At 36.6% G+C, this 25,332-nt stretch overlaps 2 protein-coding genes across 19 annotated transcripts in view; both read left to right on the forward strand.

Moving 5' to 3' along the window:
- The window catches only part of LOC117223969 (uncharacterized), a 117,559-nt gene extending 115,044 nt beyond the window's left edge, over positions 1–2,515 (forward strand). For all 6 annotated transcript variants that reach the window (XM_076518213.1, XM_076528828.1, XM_033476599.2 and 3 more), the window contains one exon: positions 177–2,515. In XM_076518213.1, the coding sequence (XP_076374328.1) occupies positions 177–286 (110 nt within the window). In that variant the 3' untranslated portion in view covers positions 287–2,515. The remainder of the gene's footprint in view (positions 1–176) is intronic.
- Positions 2,516–7,712: 5,197 nt separating this feature from the next.
- The window catches only part of sls (sallimus), a 188,024-nt gene continuing 170,404 nt past the window's right edge, over positions 7,713–25,332 (forward strand). For 6 of the 13 annotated variants that reach the window (XM_076528787.1, XM_076528778.1, XM_076528791.1 and 3 more), the window contains exons 1-2: positions 7,713–7,874; positions 8,396–8,601. In XM_076528787.1, the coding sequence (XP_076384902.1) occupies positions 7,846–7,874; positions 8,396–8,601 (235 nt within the window). In that variant the 5' untranslated portion in view covers positions 7,713–7,845. The remainder of the gene's footprint in view (positions 7,875–8,395; positions 8,602–25,332) is intronic. The other 7 variants (XM_076528760.1, XM_076528759.1, XM_076528762.1 and 4 more) reach the window with 3 other exon arrangements.

The following is a 25,332-nucleotide window of genomic DNA, read 5'->3' on the forward strand; positions in this document are numbered from 1 at the left end:
ATAATCAAAATATTTCGGATTTCTTGAATTTCTCGCAATTCGATTAGCTCAGCCATCCGATTCTCGCAAGAATCAGTGGTGAATATTGCCTCCAACAACTGTCAAATATGAACGATATTTCCAGGATCAAACTCAGGTCAGCGTCGCGCTAACGCGAGCCTAATTTCTGTTTGCAGAGGACGCTGGCATTTACGCGTGTACCGCGACGAACAGCTTAGGTTCGACAGTGACTTCGGCGACGTTGCAGGTGCCAGGTAACAGACGATCAGTATACGCGCCACTTTAACAATGGTCGAGAAGGGCTTTGAAAAGCAATCAAACACAAACGAATAAAAAAGCAAAAAAAAATAAAAAAATAAGAATATCAAACGCAACGCAATCTAATACGAAGGTGGTGGAAACATTGGGGGCCTCTAACTCCGTTTGACCGTTAATCACGATTCGCCTATTCACTGGTTTCATTGGTCCGTTGTGACGACGAACACCGACAAAGCACGGTCGATCGAATCTCAACACTATTTGAAGAGATCTCTTAAGCAAAACGAAAAGCAATCGAACTGACGGATACGGTGTATCAATAGATAAATCTCCCCGTCCGAGAAACAACCGGAAATCGATCGGATTCCCACCGATATCCTAATCGAGCGGCTGTTCGATTAAACGAAAACACAGGGAACAGCGTTGTTCAGAGCTTCTCAAAGCGGAGACGCGAACACGGTCGCGTCGCGTCACGTTGTTTACGTTTCGATGGAAGCGCCGCGACGAGGGCGAGGAGAACTAGTCATTCGTAAACAGACAGCGAGATGTCGTAGAAACCGAGTGAACCGCGGACGAACGATCCGGGATTGCCGGTCGAACGCGTTTAACGCTAGGCTCACGGTTCACCGAGAACAAACTGTTCTACGCGTACGGCGCCGTACGGTTAAATATACAACGATCCCAACACGATTTTCAAACGTCCGAAGGACTGGTTTACCGTTGAAAAAATGTGCGTGAAAATAGCGATTGGACGAATTGACAAACAGAAATGTTAAACGTCGCGTTTCTCAATTTTTTCATTAATTAATTTCTCAAATAATTAGGCAAACAATGAAAATTCAAGCAACGCAGCTTTTGAGAAACGAGGAAATTTCTGGATTTCTACAGAGTGTCTCAAAAATGTCTCGCAATCCGGAAAAGGCGGGTTTCTCGGATCATTTGAAGCAGCTTCTTCCTTTACAAAAATTTTCTCCGAGGCACCGTTAACGAGTTATTAACAAAAGTGAGAGGCGAGCTCAGCTGGCGCGAGGCGACCGAGCCGCTCTTGCGGCCAATGCGCGTCGCGCCGGCTGTCCGACGCAGCGGCAGCGGCCGCGAGGGCGGAGCGTCAGCCGTACGCTATCTCTCATTGGTCACTGTTTTTCGTTAATAACACGTTAACGGTGCCTCGGAGAAAATTTTTGTAAAGGAAGAAGTTGGTTCAAATGACCCGAGGAACCCGCCACTTTCGGATTGCGAGACATTTTTGGGACACCCTGTATACTGGATTCGCTTGCACGAGTAACTATGATATCGCGCGATTATTGTAATATTATTCCAAATTCGTTGGATAAATTCTACGCGAAGTTCGAACAATTGCGAATGAAAAAACTTGGAAAAAATTTCGACCGCCGTGAACCTAGCGTCAACGAAATACGATCGGCCCGTAGTGAGCTTTCCTCGAATGCATTTTTCTGTCGTTGTTGCCGTGGAACGATTTGGACACGCTTTCTAAGTAGGTCGTTTTTTTCTTTGTCTCTCTTTCTCTCTCTCTCTCTCTCTCTCTCTCTCTCTCTTTCCATGCTCCCGCCATCTTGATTCTTCATCGTCATCTCCTACCTCTTCTTCTTCTTCTTCTTCTTCTTGTTCAGCCTCTTCTCCCTTGGCCTCTCTGGCTCCTTCTTTCGCGGGTACATATCCCCCTTTCTACTCTTTCATTCAGCACGCAGTGTACGCATCCGTAAATATAGTCTTTCCTTGGTTTTTCTCTTATCTTTTTGTCCTCTCTTTATCTTTTCTTCGGCCGCAGCCGCCGCCGCCGCCGCCCCGTCGTAGCATGGAATCGCGATAATTTTCTTTTTGTTGATCGAGGGAACCTGATTCTGTTCGACGCTAGTCAAAAACTTCTGGCTTCGCGTGAGAGAGCAAGAGAATAAACATTATTTATTTGTAAGCGAGAATCGAATTTAAAGAAAAAGGAAAAAAAATGAGAAAAATGAAAAAAGCAAAAGAAACGGTTGCAGGAGAAGCGTGTTTTGATTCGCGATAGTCGAGGTAGCCTTTTCTTCTGTGATCGGTATGTTGTGTCTTCATTGGTCTGAACGTTCGGCGATCGAGAAAACCATCGAAACGGAAGAAGAACATCGGAGATCTGTCGTCTACATTGTCACACGACGCCTTAACCAACAAATTATTATTGAGATATTACTACTACTACTACTACTACTACTGTGTAAATAAACGTGTGCTTCCTCTGCAATACAAAAAATCATGGGTATCTACGGTGTGATGAATTATTTTCTGCGGACCTTCGATCCCGTCCTCTGGTATCGTTTCTCTCTCTCTCTCTCTCTCTCTCTCTCTCTCTCTCATTCTCTATTCTGTTGGCTGATCGTTCTCTGCTGATAGTACGGTTTTCACATGCTGGAGCAAAGCAACGCTGGTTATGGTGCAGAATGGTAGGTTATATTCGCTGATTTAGTTAGTATTTGTTTGCATGATTAGACTATCTAACACGAAATTAATTGTTAACCTAGTGTTTTTGTTCCTTAACCTCGAGTGCTTACTATTTCATTTTCTTAACCCTTTGCCCTACAGCCACGTCAGAGAGACGTGGTCGGATAATCAGGCTAGAAGTGATTATCACGTCTGAGAGACGTGGTCACATAATCAGGCTAGAAGTGATTATCACGTCTGAGAGACGTGATCGGATAATCGGGCCAGAAGTGATTATCACGTCTGAGAGACGTGATCGGATAATCGGGCCAGATGTGATTATCACGTCTGAGAGACGTGGTCAAAAAGTCGTGCCAGAGATGATTATCACGTCTGAGAAACGTGGTCGAAAAATCAAGCTAGAAATTATTATCACGTTTGAGAGACGTGGTCAAAAAATCGGGCCAGAAATGATTATTACGTCTGAGAGACGTGGTCGGATATAATCGGACCAAGATTGATTATCAATAATTGTTTATATTTTTATTTATTTACTCGCTATTGTTTCGTCTTGGTACAATATAAATATTGTATCAATATTCATTTACGAACACATTTTAGTTTTAAAATGAAAAATTGCAATTTATGCAGCATGTTTTTAGGCGCGACGAATATACTCGTCGTAACAGACAATGGTCCTGCAAAAAATTGCATGTTGAATGTTGAATCTCGTTCATAGTATCCGGAGAATGTACTAAAACTTATTTAACATATCTAGAAAATATATAACCGAGTTTAGTGTAATAACCCTGCGATCATGTAACTGTATGTACTTAATATAATTAATATATCGAGTAGGCATTAAATTTAAATTTAATAAAAGAGACATTAAATGTAAATTTAATAAAATAGACATTAAATTTAAATCAAATTTAATAGTACATATTAAATTTAATATTACATAATATTTTTTTTTTATACAGAGTGTCCCAGGTTTTAATGTTCAAACTTTGTCAGTATATTCTATGGCACAAAGTATGAAAAAAATGTTATGTAAACATAGGTCATATAGAGCTTTATTAAGAAGTTATAACAAAAATTCAGAATAGGAATAGTAATCAACTAAAAAAAAATCTTCGATCGATGTCAATCATGTATTTTAAACAACGGTTATTAATACATTTCGAAATGTATTAATAAACACAGCTTATATAAACACACGGCATGTGCTGATCTATTCAAGCTAATGCTCGCAGTAACAGCAAATTTATTACTATCCCTATTCTGAATTTTTGTTACAACTTCTTAATGAAGCTCTATGTGACCTATGTTTACATAACATTTTTTTCTTACTTTGTGCCATAGAATACACTAACAAAGTTTAAACATTAAAACCTGGGACACCCTATATATTTAATCAATATATCGAAAATACAAATAAAAGTATACAACACGAACTCCAATTAAGAACAATTGAAAGCATAACAAATAAACTCCAATGAGATCAAACATTAGTCGACAACATTCAGAAAACATCAAACAGAAGTTTTTACGCCTTAATCGGACCTATTATTAATACGATTTATTCGTAAGCATGGTGACAACATTAAAAATTGAACTTGTTCAATTATTATGATAAAAGAAAATATATCAACATTTCCGAAAAAATACCTGACCGAATGCAACAAATAAAAACTCGATGAAAAAGTAACAATACCGAATACAACATTACAAGAAAAAAAAGGAAAACTACCGCTGTTAATCATAAAAGAGGTTAATTGTCCGACATAGTTACGTATTATAGCGGCTACAAATTAGGCGAGATTAGATATGCACGATGCTGTTACAAAACAAGAATAATTTTATTATAGCAGGATTCGCAATTGTTTAGATAACGGTAATGTCCCATTCAATATACATACATATTCTTCACGGTAAGTCTCACCTGTAGAAGCGAAGTATTACACGAAGTTCCGCAATTTATTATTAGCCATTTTCCTTACAACGAGTACACGTTCACGAAGACAGGTCGATTTTCATGACTGACGTGTGCCGACGGTAGGGAAAATAATGGCTTTGAGGTAAACGATTTCGGAACGTCCGCTGTCCGATATTTAGCGAAACCACGAAATTTCTCGGTGAATTTCATTTGTCATTCGCGAAGTGGAATGAGACGGGGGATGGAATCGTCGTAAGTAAACGACGCGAAACGTCGCACTCCAACGTTGCGATAATACATACATACATACATACAGGGTGTCCGGGAAATGTCTCGCAATCCGGAAATGTGCTCCTGAGGTCATTCGAAGTAACTTTTTCATTTGCGAAAATGCAATCCGCAGCTTTGTTTACGAGTTACTAACGAATAAGTATTGACCAATAAGAGGCGAGCTCGGTTGACGCGAGACGGCCGAGCCACTGAGCGGAATTGGGCGCCGTGCGCTCGTTGGCTGCGCTGGCACGCGTCAGCCGAGCCAATCAGCAGAACTCGGCTTCGTGCACTGGTTGGCTGCATCGCGTCGCGCCAGCCGAGCTCTCGCCTCTGATTGGTCAGTGTTTTTCGTTAATAACTCGTGAACGAAGCCGCGGATCACATTTTCGCTGAGGAAAAAGTTACTTGAAATAACCTCAGGAATCCCTCATTTCCCGGAAGTACCACAATTTCAGGACACCCTGTATATCGAAAGCATTGTTCCGCGTTGCTCTTGTTGTGCGATTAGTCATAAGTATTTCAGGCACTCGCTTATTTCGGGAGGGAAAAAGAAATATGTGGAGCACAACATCGCTACCAACATTCGAGGTTACCAACACATTTACACCGCGAGTCTGCCGGCACCGCGGGCTTGTTAATTGAGCCTCCGAATTAATCATCCGCATTATACATATATATAAACACATATGTATACATATATACATATATTTGGAGACACGAAATTTAATACCGGTGTTATTTGCGAGTGATGCAATGAGTCAGTCACTTTTTCGAATACGAGACGGTTAGTAAAATTGTTCAATATCGAAACTTTACTGGAAATATAACAAATTTTTGATGAAAATGAATCTGCATGATTCGATTAAGCGAGTTATTTTACATTTTACATTTTACATCATTATTCGATTCGAGGATGTTTTATTAACCATCGCTCTCAGTATTTTTTACGTGTCTTGCGAATATATTTTTACAATGAAATATACACGTGACTGGAATTTTCGAATAAATCAATTTCAGATTTGATAACACACATTTTTTATAATTTATTTTTGTGCGCAACACTAAAATCGAATATTTTAATTAATTAAATTAATAATACAAAAATTGTCATGGATAAATATTTATTTATTGTCGTTTGAAACTTAGTGCCATTACTAAATAATAATAATAAAATAAAAGGAAGACGTATTTCTCTTCTCTATCATTAATTTCAATAAACCGATGGGGACGTCGTAGTATTCTTACATTTTTCTAATATATCTTCAAAATTTACACTTTATAAAATATGAAATAAATAAATAAATAAAAATAAAATAAAACAAATATAAATAAAAAATCGATCAGGGTAACTAAAAATATTGTTGCTCTTCAGTTTCAATACGATGCATTTCAAGAATATTGTTACAACGATGGAAGAACAAATAATAGAAACAAATAAATAAAAATATCTGCCAACAGGACGTTGTATTTGCACGCTGAAATTGCAAAAATATTTTTGCTAGTCGAACGGACTGAAAATTGAAAATTGAATTAGGCGATTCGAAAGGCACATCCACGGGCACAAATGCCCCTAAATGAAAGTGTTACGTAATTATGCGAAAGCGACGCCGCGCCCTTGACGTGTCCCGATTCACACGATTCCCGTTAATAACAATAATAATAATAATTATAATAGTAATTCGCCACTGTGTAATCTTATACGGCACGTTAAGAGGCGGTTCGCAGACGAGTCCGATGAGCGTACCCGCATAAGCGGGGATTAATATTTTTGGAAGGATCGAATACTCGAATGTTCCCATGCACGATGAACGGCCCGCGGATGATGCGGTATGAAAATAGACGGTAAGGTAATCCCGGAATGCGATGGAAAATATGAGTCGACGGTCCAAGAATAAACGAGAGAAAAACAAGCGGCTGCGATTGTTAAAGGTGCTTACTATTTCTCTTCCCCGTTTCTTTTTTTTTCCAGAGACTCGCATCGTACACGTTCCGATTATCGAATCGCCGTTCCGACGAATCAACGGATTTGTTTTCTTACCCTGTCCGCTTCGCTCGTACGGTGCATGGCTCTGTTCTATTAATATTATCGTAGCAACAACAATTTATTAGATTCGAATGTTATAATGGTGATTATGGTTTATTATGGTTGAGTGTTATCGTGTTAATAACAGTCCGTTATGTTCGAATATTGTAATGATTTAGTATTTATTATTTATTAATATAATTAATATTTATTATAATATAGATGATATTTACTACTATAAATATAGATAATATTTATTATTATAAATACAGATAATATTTATTATTATAAAATACTTTAAATAATAAATATTATCTTATTCGTCGCTAAAGTATTCTATCTAATTGTTCAACTAATTTTTTATTCAAGTAGTCCTTTACGCGAATAATTCTCTATTCAGAATAAATAATAAATTCATTAATTTATGAATAATAATAATTTAATTCTTTTTTTATTCGAAGCATCCCTTATTCGAATTAATTATCAAGATAATTCAGAGCGAAGTTAATTTATAATAAATTGGGCTTTCATAGGCTAATAAATAAACCAAAAATTTACAACAACTTCTCAATTAATTTCCTTTTTAACATTATAGAACGTTTACAGTCTTTTTAACGTAGCTCACGTATGAAGATAACACGAGCGATAATTTTCGATGAGGTCGCATGCGCCGCCAATGAAATCGAACCGACTCGCGTGCCGAAATATTCGGACAATCGCATTCAAGTAATTTGGCAGATTCTCAACGACAGATCTGATATCAATTTCAGGAGTGCCCTCGCCGTTTTACGGCACGTACCGCGACCAGAACGTCGGCGAAAGGACGATCGAGAGTCCCCCGAAATACGTGGCACTGAGGGACCTCTTTCTGCCGCAGCCGAACGACGCGAAGCACCACCTGACCGTCATAAATCGTCAGCAACAGTACGATTCGTCCATGGAAATTAGCATGTCCGCGGATCGCAGGTAATTAAGCCCCGTTGAACGAGCCGCCCCTATGGCTAGATGTACGCTGATGCGCCGATCTATTTATTAGTGCACACGAAATATGGTCGCAGTTCAAATTAAACTTCCGAGCATTCATTTAATTCATTAATCAAAGAATTCGTGTCTGCGAACGAGATAAATCCGCAGAATGAACGTCGAATCTGATTGTTCGATCGATAACAATATCTCTCGCTAAAGTTAGGTTTATTTGACGAAACTTTGGGTCCTAATTTATTTTAATAATTAATAATAATTATTCCTATTTAATTATCATTATTAACAATTATTTAATTATTATGCTTAATTATAACTAATTATTATATATATACATAATATATATAATAATAATATATATATAATATATATAATAATAATAATTATTATTATTATTATATATTGTAACATATAATTATTATTGATTATGAAATAATTATAATGATTAATTATTCAATTATTATTATTATTAATTATTGATATCGCGGCTGTTTTGTTTCCTTCAGTTACGCAGGTGGCAGCTATTTGGAGAGACGGAGCGCGACGGAAGAATGCGAGGAGATAACGAGCCGAAATCCGATAGCGCGCCGGCTCGAGTATTCCGATTTCGAGGCGAACGGTTTCTATCAGGACGCCGGTGATTTTTGCTACGACCGCGAATACTCGGCGTGCACACCGTCGGTGATGGCGAAGCGCCGGGGCAACGACGACGGTGAGTGGTGATTTTCTATCGTATTATGTACTTCAACGGATCTGGAATAGAGTAAAACACTTAGGCAACATCCTTTATCAGCCTGTTTACCAATCGCTCGGTACGTTCGCCAACGTACACGGGCGCGCGCATCGGCTGCCAAAACGTCGAAATTTGCCGCCGCCGGCAACTCTGATCGCGCGCGAAAAATATTTGATCAGCGCTCTGTGGCGGATGTTTACGCGAATTCTTACCGTTGTACAGGCTGAGTCGCGTAACCTATACACCTCGAATCGTCGATTGCACGGCTTAAATAAATGTGCTAAATGTGCGACGAAAATGTGCAAATATTTATTTACAATTAATTGATTACGGTGTTTAGATAAATTAATGGAATATGTAAATATATACACGATATAAAAGCAAATGAATGAAATATTAAGTGCTATGTTTAATGTTAAGTATGAGAAAGCAGCTAGCTGTTTTAAAAAATATATGCATTTGCATAATTATCCTCGGTCAAATTATAATTTGCGCTGGAAAATATATTTATATATATTATAATATTTAATAACAATATTATATTTATATTAATATATTATATAATATAATATATTAATATATTAATATTATATAATAATATATAAATTAATAATATATTATATAATATACATTAATAAGAAATATGCATTTGCATAAATATCCTCGGTCAAATCATAATTTGAAATATATTTATATATATTATAGCATTTAATAACAATATTATATTTATATTAATATATTATATAATAAATATTATAATATAATAATATAATATATAGTATATATATATATATATATAATATTAATAATATATATTAATTATTATATTATATTATCAGTTTTAACGAAAAATTATTTTGAGAACAAAATTTGATTGGTTCGAAGTTATGTGTTTAAGTTACGTGATTACGTGACGTCATAGCCTGTATATACAGGGTGAATCACAAATTAGTCCCAATTTAACGATTTTTCAGCCCCTTCGGACGGTCTGAGAAAAAAATGTTTCCTGCCGAAGTTGATTAGCATTCAACCGGTAAGAAATTTCAATTGTTTAAACTCAGAAACAAATTGATTTTCGATAAAGAAACAAGGTCACCGATATATTTTTAAATGAAACCAAGTAATTTTGACTTCGTAGTGTCGTAGGCGAGGTTGAGACGAATTCAACGACCCGCAACACGACGAACTTCGAGCTACATTATCGTATTAAAAATTTATAAACATTTATCAAGCGAAGCTCCGTAAAATTTGATTTTCGACGGTACTGCGGGGGGGGGGGGGGATGCCCGTGGCTGGAAAACAACTGAAACTATTCTCGAATCCACAGAATTTTCGTGTATTCCGACACGCATTCGAAAGGTTTCCTGAACTGTAAAAATTGATATTGTTTATTGGTTGTGCGGAGAATTCGCGGAATCTTCTCGCCGCGACCGCTGTGTTTTACCGTTTATTTTTAGTCACTCTCCTGGTAATATTTGTACGAGCTGTCGATTCGATGTTTTTTCGCACGAGAAATTAAGTTCGAGATACGTTTTGGCGATACTCCTTTTTCCCGTGCTACTCCGAGACCGATGATTTCTCTCATTATCGAAAAATAAGTCCCGAGGGACTTATGTACATACTTAGCGCGGGTGCGAGCGCGCGCGCGCGCACGTGAGGCAACAACTTGGCGTTCACCCGGTTAACGAGTATCAAACTCCTCTGGCAACGTTCGCCCGTCGCGTTGATTAATTCTCGATGCTCCGGGTGACGTCGAAGACAAGGGATCTTCGGCGAGGCTCGGTAACCCACATTCAGGGTCCTTCGGCCGATTACTCGTGCCCGCGGCCCGCGAAAATAGCATCCGGCCGGCGAACACGCGCGCGCCCCGTCCTAATGGTACCTATTACTGCGGTGACAAGTTTCGGTTGCACCTTCTTGCTTCATTGTTTCTATTGATTTCTTGTGGAAAACGATTATTTCTCGGTGACTTTTCTTCCAGAAGATAATGCATTATGAAGTGTGAATAAAAGATGGGCGAATTCTGAAAATGTAATAGAAAAGAGAAGAAAAATATCGGAAACCGAATCAACGATTTTTTGCACGAATTACTGCGGGTGAAAAATAGTCATGTAAATATTGTCTGTTCGACATAATTATAATATATATAATATAATGTGATATGAATATAATATGATTATATGATTACACGATTATATGATTACATGATTATATGATTACATGGTTACATGATTACATGATTACATTGTTAGATGATTACATGATTACATTGTTACATGATTACATGATTACATGGTTACATGATTACATGATTACGAGATTACGAGATTACGAGATTACGAGATTACGAGATTACATGGTTACATTGTTACATTGTTACATTGTTACATGGTTACGTAATTAAATAATTACATGGATATATGATTACATGATTACATTGTTACACGGTTACATGATTACATACATATATGATTGCATGATTACATGATTTCATGATCATATGATTACATGATTACATAGTTACATGGTTACATGATTACATAATTACATGGTTACATGATTTTATGATTACATTGTTACATGTTTACACCGTTACATGATTACATAATTACATGATTACATGATTACATGATTACATTGTTACATGATTACATGATTACATGGTTACATGATTATATGGTTACGTGATTACATGATCACATGATTATGAGATTACATGGTTACATGATTACATGATTACATAATTACGTGATTACATGATTACATGGTTACATGATTATATGGTTACATGATTACATGATCACATGATTATGAGATTACATGGTTACATGATTGTACGATATGCGAGGATATATGATATATGATATATGATATTATAAATCAAATATTAACATACGAGAAATGTGGAAATGGTTCAACAATACCTCTATTTTCACATCTAGAATATATTCTTATCGCATTGTACAAATTTTGTCGAGACAAGAAATTATCGCGGACAACAATTTATCGAATTGTACAATTTCTACAATAAATGAATTCGTTAGTATTACAATGTGCGTCGAAGATCGCGCGCATTTCAAGCACCCGCTGCAACGTCCACTCGACTGTATCATGGCCGATGTATCGCGTTAATCGAATTAAATATAACATACGTTAAAACACATTCCTGCATTATTATCGTAGCTCCAACAGAAATAACAATTCCCTATAGTTGAAATTAAAATTAAATTTCCTATAGTTTGTATTATAATATTCGCTTCGATGAAGTGAAGAGAAGAAGAAGAAAAGAAAAGAAAAGAAGAAGAACCGAAATATTTCTCCTAGAAGTATTTTCATAATACCAGGAATTGTGATAGAAAAGAAAATCAGAGACCGGTCCGCAGGTGTAAAAATGTCGCAGTAATAGGTACACCGACGGTAATCGGCGGCTTCGCCCCATCCGCGCCGGGTTTTGCAAGCTTCGGCAAGACGAGAGGAAGCGAGCGAGAGGCCGCGTTTTCTCAAGCGGATTTCTAGCGGGCTTGAAGCGGGCGTTGAATCATAGACGACTCGCCCCTTCGCGGCCCCTGACGCCCCTTGACGCCTCTTTCCGCTCCTTTTCGCCGCGACTCGGCGAGCATCTTCTCATCGCGGCCCTCGAAATAGACGCGTCGCTATGCGCTACCTTGGCGGACCACGGTGATTCACTCGTGACCCATCTTTCGATGATCCACGGAGACCGGCGATCGATCCGGCGACTCCGATCTCGTCGGAGCCGCCGTTTCGTTTTTGCTCGAACCGTTCGGATTCTATTCGATGCCGTAATCGTAATCAAAGGTGGACTTTGTTATCGTTGGACCGACGAGAGTTTAGGCGAGCGCGTATTTTTATTGGAAATAGTTTACAAAATGGAGCCTGGAAACCGAAGTCTCGCGATCCGAGGATGCTGTAAAACACATTTTTTATTTTATACTTTTCGCACAAGGCGTGTGCTTTGCGTCGGGATTGCGCAGGATTACGATTGAATTAATCGAAGAATTATAATTACAGAGCAATCCAATTACATTGTAATTTGTAATTCAGATCGTTAGTGAATTCCATTACGAAGTAATTCAATAACATTGCATTTGAATTAACTTAAAGGTTTGAATTACAATGTAATTCAAGTACAGTGTAAGTGAATTACAATGTAACGGAAATAGAATGCAATTCTAATACGATGTAACGGAAATACAATGTAATTCAAATACGATGTAACGGTATTACAATGTAATTTTAATACGATGTAACGGAATTACAATGTAATTAAAATACGATGTAACGGTATTACAATGTAATTCAAATACGATGTAACGGAATTACAATGTAATTCAAATACAATGTAACGGAATTACAATATAATCCAATTACTGTGTAACTGAATTACAATGTAACGGAAATACAATACAATTCAAATACAACGTAACTAAATCACAATGTAATTCAAACATGGTGTAACTAAATTACAATGTATCGGAATTACAATCTAATTCAAATACAATGTAACTGACTTACAATGTAATCGGATTAGAATGTAATTCAATTAACACAACGCCGCTTGGTGTATTTACATTCAAATGAGCAATATATAAGCAGATTACAGAACATTACACCGCGTTCAATTACACTATAACATTCTATTACATATTATAAATTGGTCTACGCGAGCACATCGGAGCGTCACGTTCCATATATTTTTCGCGCGATGCTGAATGAAACCGCTTCAGATTTATCGTTCACGCCACGAAAACCGCCGCGCCGTAAACCATCCGTGTCACACGATATTTTTATAAACATTATATATTTCGTGCCACGGTGTCCGAACGGGATACACATTTACCGCGATGCTTCACGCTGGACGCGTAATTCAAGGTTCCACGATCAAGCGCGTCAATGATTCACTGAACGCGCTATATATACATATATACGTAGAGAGAGGTCTTCTCTAAAAATAATAGGGCCCCGCCAGTCATTGTTTCGTAGGTGTTCGTTACACAAGCAGCAAAAAAATGAGGTTCCGACCCCGCCGGTCCGGATATTTCCGCGGCTATTGTAACGTTTGAAAATAATCTTGTTTTCGACGATCCGGCAACGCGAAACACCGATTTAATTGTAGTACAAGCGTTTCGCGTGTGAGTCACTTTTGGCTCTTCGAAGTTTCAAGTGCTGCACGCTGGACGAAACTTCGCTAATTTTCGTCCGCCGGTGCTGACATGTTCTAGCTACTAGCGCGTTCTCTCGCGCGCATATGTTGCCGAGATTACGTCGCGCTTGGAAAATACATGTAGCAGACCGTCGGAACTGATGTTGGAATAACAAACGATGTTGGATAACAGGGCTGCTATGACACGGTTATCATTTCTTAATTTATTAATGTTTCTGACAAAAATCGACCGAAAAATTAGTCGAACATCAAGCTATCGCGACATCGTGTAAAACGATCCCGCGATCGTTTCGAAACGTTCGAAAATACATTCTCAAGATGCGAAAATTTCCGAAATTTTCCGGAACGGCGCGGAGGCCCCCGTTTTGCCCGTGAAATCGCACGAGAGAACAATGCAAGGTTCCCGCGGGTTTGCTAATAAATTCGAGCAACGCGTGCCCGAAGAAGACACCTGTCCTCTAACATTGTGGCAAGCTTTTGGCACGCCTCCGTGCACTGTCCGCGTGAACGCGAAGCATCGGATACCTGTGCGCGTTCGAAAAACTAAAAATACGCGCTGGTCGGAGTCCAGCGACGGTTCGACCTCGGGGCGCTAGGGCCGCGAAGGTTTCGATGGGGTACGCGTCGCCGGACGGGCCCCCTTTTCTCTCGAGACATACGGCATGCACGAATATTGTTTAAATGAAGTTGTTTTATGACGTAGTACGGCATCTTGTAATTAGTAACGACAATTTTTATATATTGTTATAATTTTTATAACATTGTTATATACTGTAATACTATAATATATAATAATATTAATATATATAATATTACATTTACATTACATTTATATTACATTACATTTACATTTACATTTCATTCATATTACATTAAATTTACATTACGTTTACATTACATTACATTACATTACATTTACATTACATTTACATTACATTACATTACATTACATTACATTACATTTACATTACATTTACATTACATTTACATTACATTACATTACATTTACATTACATTTACATTACATTACGTTTACATTACATTACATTTACATTACATTACATTTACATTACATTACATTTACATTACATTAAATATACATTAAATTTACATTAAATTTACATTACATTAAATTTACATTAAATTTACATTACATTAAATTTACATTACATTAAATTTACATTAAATTTACATTACATTAAATTTACATTAAATTTACATTACATTAAATTTACATTAAATTTACATTACATTAAATTTACATTAAATTTACATTACATTAAATTTACATTAAATTTACATTACATTAAATTTACATTAAATTTACATTACATTAAATTTACATTAAATTTACATTACATTAAATTTACATTAAATTTACATTAAATTTACATTAAATTTACATTAAATTTACATTACATTTACATTACATTTACATTACATTTACATTACATTTACATTACATTTACATTACATTTACATTACATTTACATTACATTTACATTACATTTACATTACATTTACATTACATTTACATTACATTACATTACATTACATTACATTTACATTACATTTACATTACATTACATTACGTTACATTACGTTACATTACATTACATTACATTACATTACATTACATTACATTACATTACATTACATTACATTACATTACATTACATTACATTACATTACATTACATTACATTACATTACATTACATTACATTACATTACATTACATTACATTACATTTACATTACATTTACATTTACATTACATTACATTACATTTACATTACAATTACATTACATTACATTTACATTACACTACATTACATTTACATTACATTTACATCATTACATTTACATTACATTTACATCATTACATTTACATTACATTTACATCATTACATTTACATTACATTTACATCATTACATTTATATTACATTTACATTACATTACATTTACATCATTACATTTATATTACATTTACATTACATTACATTTACATTACACTACATTACATTTACATTACATTTACATCATTACATTTACATTACATTTACATCATTACATTTATATTACATTTACATTACATCACATTACAGTCACATCACATTTACATGACATTACATCACATCACATGACATTACATCACATCACATTACATTACATTACATCAGATTACATCATATTAAATCACATTATATCACATTACATTACATTACATCAGATTACATCAGATTAAATCACATTACATCACATTACATCACATTACATCACATTACATCACATTACAACACATTACATCACATTACATCACACTACATCACATTACATCAGATTACATCACATTATATCACATTACATCACATTAAATCATATTAAATCACATTACATTACATTACACATATATTGTATTATATTATATTATAATATATATTATCTTGTTCATAATATACTTATAATATTCATTGTTTTATAACATGAGTCAAATAGGAATTTCTTTCTTCCGTCACTAATTCGATCGAGTTGAAAATTCTTACATAAATGCATAAATTTTTAAATAAAATTTTCAAAAATGTTTTTAACAAATATTTCTATGAAAATACGCAGAAGAGACAAGGAACGAGTATACGAAACACATGAATATGTATCTGACTTATTTAAAATTCCGAGCTGTAGTTTGTGAAGAATTGTATTCCATTTACACTGGTATTTGTGACGAACCATAAGGTTCGATCAATCGTATTTGCTCTTTCCAAATTGTTCATTATTGTGCGTGATACGAGCGCGGTCGATCAAGGAGAATTTCCTGTACTCGGAAAGTTGTTCTCGGCGCGGCGAACGCGCGATGCGCGCGTAATAAACGGCCGCGAGCGAAACAGCGGATTCTGGCGAACGCGATTGCGAAACACCGCCGGCAAACGGCGGTGTTTCCGCGCGCGGCCGTATATGCGTGTGCTTCTCTCACCTCGTAACGTGAAACCGATGCCATTGTACACTCTATACGATTCTTGCCGGGCGTAATGTCTGAATTACACGCTCGCGCACCGCTGGATCTGACCCATAAATCGCGCTCCTCCCGCCTCGGATTCGAGACAAGAGCCTCCTGCGCGCCGGTACTCGATTCATCAGAGCTTCCAATGTCTTCTTTACGTTCGTTTTGCATCTATTGTTTTGCACCACCGTTCGTCCACGTTTCCGTCTTCTTTCTCTTCGGCTGAAAAATCTCGGCGTCTCGCAGCAATTATAATTTCATTTCACGTTGTAAAATCAATTACACGATTCAAATGTTTGTTCGGTATTCTAATCACCGACGTAATTGAAGTGCAGTGCGATTCAAGCGCATTGGAATTGAAATAGAATGCGATACAAGTACTCTGTAATTGAAATAGAATGCGATTCAAGTGCACTGTAATTGAAATAAAATGCGATTCAAGTGCACTGTAATTGAAATAGAATGCGATTCAAAATCCCGGGATCCGCAATTCACCGATCGACAATTCATCGAGCGACCGAACGATCGGTGCCGCTAAAATTACTCGGCACCCAGCGAACAAGGTCCGAGCCTATGCTGAAGGTGAAAGTTATCGAAGTTTCTGACAATCGGCACGATCTTTGTTCCGCCATAAATTAGAACGCGACAATGAAACCATTTATCGTCGGAACGAGTACCGTACGTGCCAGACACGCCATTAGCTCCCGAACGTTTACGGAGCCGAGCGTAAAATTGACGCCGATAAATTCCGGTCCCATTAAAAGCTGAAACCTCTTTTCTCGAGCAACCCGGCCGCCCAGAGGAACCAATTTCATCGTGATCGTTGCACACGCTGCAAACGTTTCGCGCGTGGTAAGCGATGCGATGCCCAGAAAAATCGTGTCCAACCGTTACCGTTTCACGTCTCGACGAATCGGAGCGAAACAGCAACGCGCGCGCGCGCGCCTGAGTCCCAACGCGCGAGCCGAGCTAAGAGCCGAATGCACGTGCACCGTGCGCGTCAGCCTGCATAATGGCCGTAACACGATGCAATTTTTAATAACAGTTCGCCTATTCGTCATTTTATAGCGGCGCGGGGCATCGTGGGGCGCTTATAATGGGCATTCGGGACAAGTATTATGACCGAAATGTCGTAATAATTCGTCGAAGGAAGTATAAAAATGCATCGATTTGCATAACCAAAATTATATAATTTTATTAAAGAAAAATGGTTGTCATCCTTATTCTTTACCGAATTAAATGCCTGGTGAATATATCGGTATAGGAATCCCAGGGTATTTTGAGCCGTTTTCTTGAAAACCTTATCTCAATTTTAGGCAAATAAATCGAATTTAATTATTTCATTTCGGTGATCAGTGATCAGTGATCAGTGATCAGTGATTAATGCTAAGTGGTCAGTGATCAGTGATTGATGCTCAGTGGTCAGTGATCAATGGTCAATGGTCAGTGATGAATGATCAGTGGTCAGTGATTAGTGATTAATGCTCAGTGGTCAATGATCAGTGATCAGTGATTAATGCTCAGTGGTCAGTGATCAGTGCTCAGTGATAAATGGTCAGTGATCAGTAATCAGTAGTCAGGGATCAATGGCCAGTGATCAGTGGTCAGTGATCAGTGATTGATGCTCAGTGGTCAGGCATCAGTGATCAGTGGCCAGTGATCAGTGATTAATGCTCAATGGTCAGTGATGAATGATCAGTGGTCAATGATTAGTGATTAATGCTCAGTGGTCAGTGATGAATGATCAGTGGTCAATGATTAGTGATTAATGCTCAGTGGTCAGTAATCAGTGATCAGTGGTCATTGATTAGAGATCAGTGATCAGTTGTCATTGAATAGAGATCAGTGGTCAGTCGTCAGTGATCAGTGGTCATTGATTAGAGATCAGTGATCAGTGGTCATTGATTAGAGATCAGTGGTCAGTGGTCACTGATTAAAGGTCAGTGATCAGTGATCGTAGTAAAAAGTAGCATTGTAAATGAAGGGTTATAATTTTGAAGTTTCATAAATTTGCATTGTTTACTTACAAGAATTTAGTTAAGATTCATATTTTATAGGCAGATTGCTTTAAATTTAAATTTGTTTTATCAAACTGTAACGGGGGTTCAATTTGTTGGAAATAAATTTGTACTGAATTCAACACTAAAATTTAATATGTCTTATTCGATGATTATAAAGCAAATTTGGGCAACAAGTAATCCGATTAATGATCAAATTGCGGTTCTTCCTAAAAATTAAACATCATCCGCGTCGATTGCAAGACATGGAAGTCAGATGCGATATTCTTTCTCTTTTAAATAATTTTAATAAGTTGCAATCAACGTATCAACATTTTCAGTTCCTTTTCTTCATACTTCTTCGCTGTTCTATGCTTCGCCAATACATTTTTCCCATAAATGCATAAAATCCACGGTTTAGCAGTAACGATGACCTGTCCACAGTAGAAGACCACCTTGTGCTATTTCCTAAACTGATAACTGACGAACGTTTACGATATTGTTCCCTCGTAGCGTAGCTTGGAAAAGAAGCCAACAACGATTGTACCACCTTTTTATTTTTTACTTTCAGCAAATTAACGCGTCATCTTCGTAAGCATCGCGTCCTTAACAGTGTTTAATATATATATATATATATATATATATATATATATATTTTTTAAGTATATATAAATATATATTCAAATATATATATATATATATATATATATATATATATATAAATATGTATTCAAATATATATAAATATATATTCAAATATGTATTCAAGTATATATAAATATATGTATATTGAAATATATACAAATATATATTCAAATATATAGATAAATAATATACAAATATATATTCAAATATATAGATAAATAATATATAAATATATATATTCAAACACATTTTTTTTATATATACATAAACAATAAATATTTTGGACACGCGTCAAAGTCCTACGTTCGATTCAATAAGCCTCGGTCGTCGCGTTTATCTTCTACGCGCGATACAAGATGCAACAATCTCAAACGGGAGACAAACGTAATTTCACGCGGCGCGTCGTGCTGACCGAGCACAAGCTGTTCCGTTAGCCACTGCGCTCAGCTGTAAACAGGGCCTATCGGGATCGTCAACAGATGCGTTCTGTTTTGTCTTCTGCCTTGGTTCCATTGCACCTTCTCGCAGTATATACATACATACATAAGTGGATCGCGCGCGTATACGATTTTAGAAGATCGTCGATTTCGGAGTTTCGTGGCGCGTGCACGCACGGGTTCACGGAACACGAAAATCCTGGGCCCGTCTGCGACTAAACTTGGCACGTAAGTGTCGGCTAGGTGATTTGTACGGACATATGTGGACGATGGAAAGGGGGACGGGGAGGGGGAGGGAGTCGGGTGCCGGAAAGAGGACCGATTTCCATGGGGTCGCAAGCCGGATAAAGATAGATAGATAGAGAGAGAGAGAGAGAGAGAGAGAGAAACTAGTTCCAGAGAGAGAGAGAGAGAGAGAGAGAGAGAGACGAGTTCCAGAGAGAGAGAGAGAGAGAGAGAGAGAGAGAGAGAGAGAGAGAGATAGAGAGAGACTAGTTCCAGAGAGAGAGAGAGAGAGAGAGAGAGAGAGAGAGAGAGGGAGAGACGAAAATTCCCGAAGAGTTCGATCTCTCGAGCGAAACAGATGATGCGGGAGCATGGAACGCTGACATGGGGGACCGAGACACTCGGCGCCGAACACGCCGAGAGACCGGAGAAATATTTAAATGGGCCTCTCCGCCTTTACTAGACCGACGATCTTCGTGCGTTTTCGCTTTATTTCGGGCGCAGAGATGAAGATACGTTTTCGTCGCTCGTGTTTTCATTCTCGTTTTTAAACCGTACGCAATGAAACGGTCTGTCGAAGCTCGTTATTGAAGATCACGAATGTGATGATGATCGAATAAAATTGTTTTTATTGACCCTTTTAGCGCCGAACGACGATATACTGTTGTGCTCGAGAAAAATGTGGTTTACTTAACGTAGAGACGACGTGCAAATCAAATTAAGTGAAGCGGAGAAATGACACGAAGCAGGACTACTTGAATAGAGAATGACAGACGAAGCAAGATCCAGGAAGACTCGGGAAAAGGCAGAAGGACTCAGAAAAACTCGGAAAGACTCAGAAAGACTCACAAAGGCTCGCAAAGACTGAGAAAGATTCATAAAGACTCAGAAATACTCAGTAAGACTCAGAAAGACTCAAAAAGATCAAGAAAAACTCAGGAAGACATAAACGGACTCAGAAATATTCATAAAGACTCAGAAAGCCTGGAAAAGACCCGAAAGGATCCAGAAAGATACAGGAAGACACAAAAGGACTCAGAAAGATTCATAAAGGCTCAAAAAGACTCAGAAAAATTCAGAAAGATTTATAAAGACTCAGTGAGATTCAAAAAGACTCACAAAGATTCATTAAGACTCAGTGGAAGATTCATAAAGACTAAAAAAGACTCAATGGGGCTCAGAAAGACTCAAAAAGACTCACAAAGATTCATTAAGACTCAGTGAAAGATTCATAAAGACTAAAAAAGACTCAGTGAGGCTCAGAAAGACTCACAAAGATTCATAAAGAGTCAGTAAGACTCAGAAAGACTCACAAAGACTAAGTGAGACTCAGAAAGACTCAGAAAGATTCATAAAGACTAAGTAAGACTCAGAAAGACTCGGAAAGATTCATAAAGACTAAGTGAGACTCAGAAAGACTCAGAAAGATTCATAAAGACTTAAAAAGACTCAGAAAGATTCATAAAGACTAAGTGGGACTCAGAAATCAGAAAGATTCATAAAGACACAGTGAGGCTCGGGAAGACTCAAAAAGACTCACAAAGATTCATAAAGAGTCAGTAAGACTCAGAAAGACTCACAAAGACTAAGTGAGACTCAGAAAGACTCAGAAAGATTCATAAAGACTAAGTAAGACTCAGAAAGACTCGGAAAGACTCAAAAAGACCCAAAAAGTCCCCAAAAGTCCCAAATGGTCTCAAAAGGACCCAAAATGCCTCAAAAATACTCATAATGTTTCAGGAAGACTCAAAAAGACCCAGAAAGACCCCCAAAGGCCCAAAAGGTCCCAAAAGGTCTCAGAAGGACCCGAAAAGTCTCAAAAACACTCAGAAAGTTTCTGAAATACTCAAAAAGCCTTGGAAAGAGACCGAAAGGCTAAGAAAGACTCGGAACGATGGCTACGCCTTTCGGTAAGCCGCGAGCGACTCCGCTGTCACTCGACCGACGAAGAAGGAGAAAAAGGTGGAGAAAGGGGCTGCGAGGCGCGGGGGGAGTATGGCGTGAGAAGTGCGTAGATGCGTGGGTGGCTGTCAGTGAGCGCGAGAACACTGCGTGAGCCGCGCGCCGACTTGCGGCTCCGCTCGGGCCACGCCACGAGTTCTCTTCTTCTGTTCGCCTCCCCCCTCCTCTTCGCTCCGCCGCTCGGGCCATGCGATTCATCGCGCATCGGTCGATTCGGATGACTCGTACGTATGTATGTGTATACGCGTTCGGAGAGCGGTTCCACTTGTCGGGCGATCGGGATACGCTCGGCCCTTGTTTACCATTGTTCGGTCGGATGCGAACGTATTCCTCGAGCCCCCGGTGAATCGTTTGTGCCTCTTTTACATGCAGGACGATTATCGTTCCGTTCGTACACGTGCACGTCTTCTTAGTTAGATGCAACAGACTTACACGGTAGCTGATATAACGTTTGGTAAGGTAAATGTCCCTGTTCGCGAGCACGTTGCACCGTCGACTTGCTCCTGTCACTGGAAACTGCGAACACGTATTCGGCCGCGCTGTGGTTGTTGAGATAATATTTTGACGTGGATTTTGACGTCATTGTGTGCGTGGAGGATCCTGAGGATTATCTAAGTATGTTGTCGATATACTATAATCGATATCATAGATATTACATAATTAAATATACATATAGGTATATTATATACAATAAAATATAATATATAATATTATGAATATAATAATATAATATATATGATTATATTTTATGACCAATATTGTCTATAATGTTATACAATGTAATGTAATATATGTGTATGTGTAATTATATTATATAAACAATATTACCTATAATATTATTTATAGTTTATAGTGTACTGAATTATATATGTATATATATTATATAATCAATATTATAGATAATATTATAAGTAATATAATCAATATTATAGATTATGTCATAAATAATATAATCAATATTATAGATTATATTATAGATAATATAATCAATATTATTGATTATGTTATAAATAATATAGTGAATATTATAGATAATGTTGATCACAGTATATTAAATTTGATATATTATTATTAAATAATATATTATAATATATTTATTATATTATATCCAACAGAGAATATAACTCCAAAAAATGGAATATTTCATACGTATATTAATCCTGAATATTTTCGTTCGAATTTTCGGCTTTCCACGAGGATGCATCGTTTCATCGACACTTTTCAATTTGTCAACAACAAATAATAATGGTTAAAGCTAGTTTGGTTTTTCAGCCAGCATTTCTCTTGCGAACGGTAGACATTGGGGGAAAAATGAAAGTGGTAATGGTTGTACTGTTTTCTGCAAGCAATGTCCGTAATTATTATTTTAGAAATAAGGCCGCCATCAATTTTTCAAGCGGAATTTTCTTTCTTTTTTTTGACGTCGTATGAGAACGCGCGAGAACGAATACTTAACGCGGAAAGTATGACAAATGTGTCGCAGAAGTACGAAATCAATGTCTCCGTAGATGTATAATATGCGGTATGACCTTGTTCCCGAGCTACAGCTGTTTTTGCTCACCTGTCACGACAGAAACTGCGTGAAACGACCGCTTCTGGCTTGATTATGGCCATAAATTATGTCACCAAGAACTGTCCAACTCGTTCACATTTTCTGTTTCACTTGCTTAGAATCGCTTACAAATTGGCGTGACCTCGTGACCCTGAACTATTCGGTATATATGTATACAGCTTTGAACTTGATCGTTTTATCGTAAATATTAATCAAATCCACGGTCTAATCGTGAACAATATATTAGCATGTTACATTATATATTGATATATATTATTATATAATAATAAAAATAATATATTATATAAATAATAATTATAAATTATTAATAATAATAGATTATATATTATATATTAAATAAAATAATATATTATTATATTGATATATAGCGTTATCGCTATGCCAATTCCGAAAAAATTTCATTTTGAACACGGTCTGTCCGCGACCTTGCCGAGGAATAAGGTTATTTCATGGTTATTTATATTTATATTATTAATATAAATATTATAATAATATAATATTAATAATATAATATTATTATTATTATAATATGTAAATTATATATATATATATAATATAAAATACTATATTATTAATTAATATATAAAATATACATAATATAAATAAATAATAATTATTATAATATTATTATTATATTATATCATATATAATATTATACATAATACTCATAATTACGTATATATTAATTTCTAAAATATAAATAAATTATAAATATATATAACAAATTATTTTTAATACATTATAAATTATATTTATATTCACATTATAAACAAGCTCGACGATTTCCGTGTCACGTCACGCCGTCCGAAGTCGATTTCTTCGTTCGGATCGGCCACGAGAGGACGATGTTTCATTGCGTGTCAACGCTCTGTGTACAGGTTTTATGATTGAAACGCCGAACACCGTGAAAGTTGTCGCGGCCGATGAATAAATTTTCCATAATAGAGCAGTTCGGCTGGAAACAGGACACATTGTACAACGAGAGAGAATGTGTATCGGGCGGAGATACATACATTTTACGCGTGGGCGGACGTTTCGTTTCGTTTCGTTTTTCTGTTCCGCGGTTTGGTTGTAATTTCGGTGAATGAATTTCCGAGAAGCAGAGACGACGTGTTCTTCTCGCTTGTTCTATAAATAGCGATCTTGCGTCGATAATTATTTATTGATTTACATTGGGAGAACGAAATCGTTACGGCAGATTTCAAGGGATTATTATTTATTATTATTTATTCTTTAATATTATTCTGTATTATTATTTATTCTTTATTATTCTTTATTCTTTATTATTCTTCTTTATTCTTCTTCTTTATTATTCTTCATTCTTTATTATTATTCTTTATTATTAGTTTTTAATATTCTGTATTCTTTATTGTTATTCTTTATTATTATTATTTATTATAACTTATTATTTTATTATTATTTTTATTTTTCATTATTACATTTATAGAAAAATAATTTCTCCTTGGGAAATAGTTAGCGTTTCGACAAGAAATCTAGAGCCCGTAAGAAGCAAAGAAAAAGGGTGCATTGAACTATTTATGCGGTATTTCTAATTGCGAACGATCAATCACGCGCGGTATGAATTTATTAACAATTTAGACCTTTCTTCTACCGCGAAGGTTAATCGGATTCAGGCATGAATCATCGGACACATGCCGAGGGTTATTTCTGCTCGTTGAAACATTAACAA

The sequence above is a fragment of the Megalopta genalis genome, chromosome 1 (assembly GCF_051020955.1).
Source record: "Megalopta genalis isolate 19385.01 chromosome 1, iyMegGena1_principal, whole genome shotgun sequence".
NCBI lineage: Eukaryota > Metazoa > Arthropoda > Insecta > Hymenoptera > Halictidae > Megalopta > Megalopta genalis.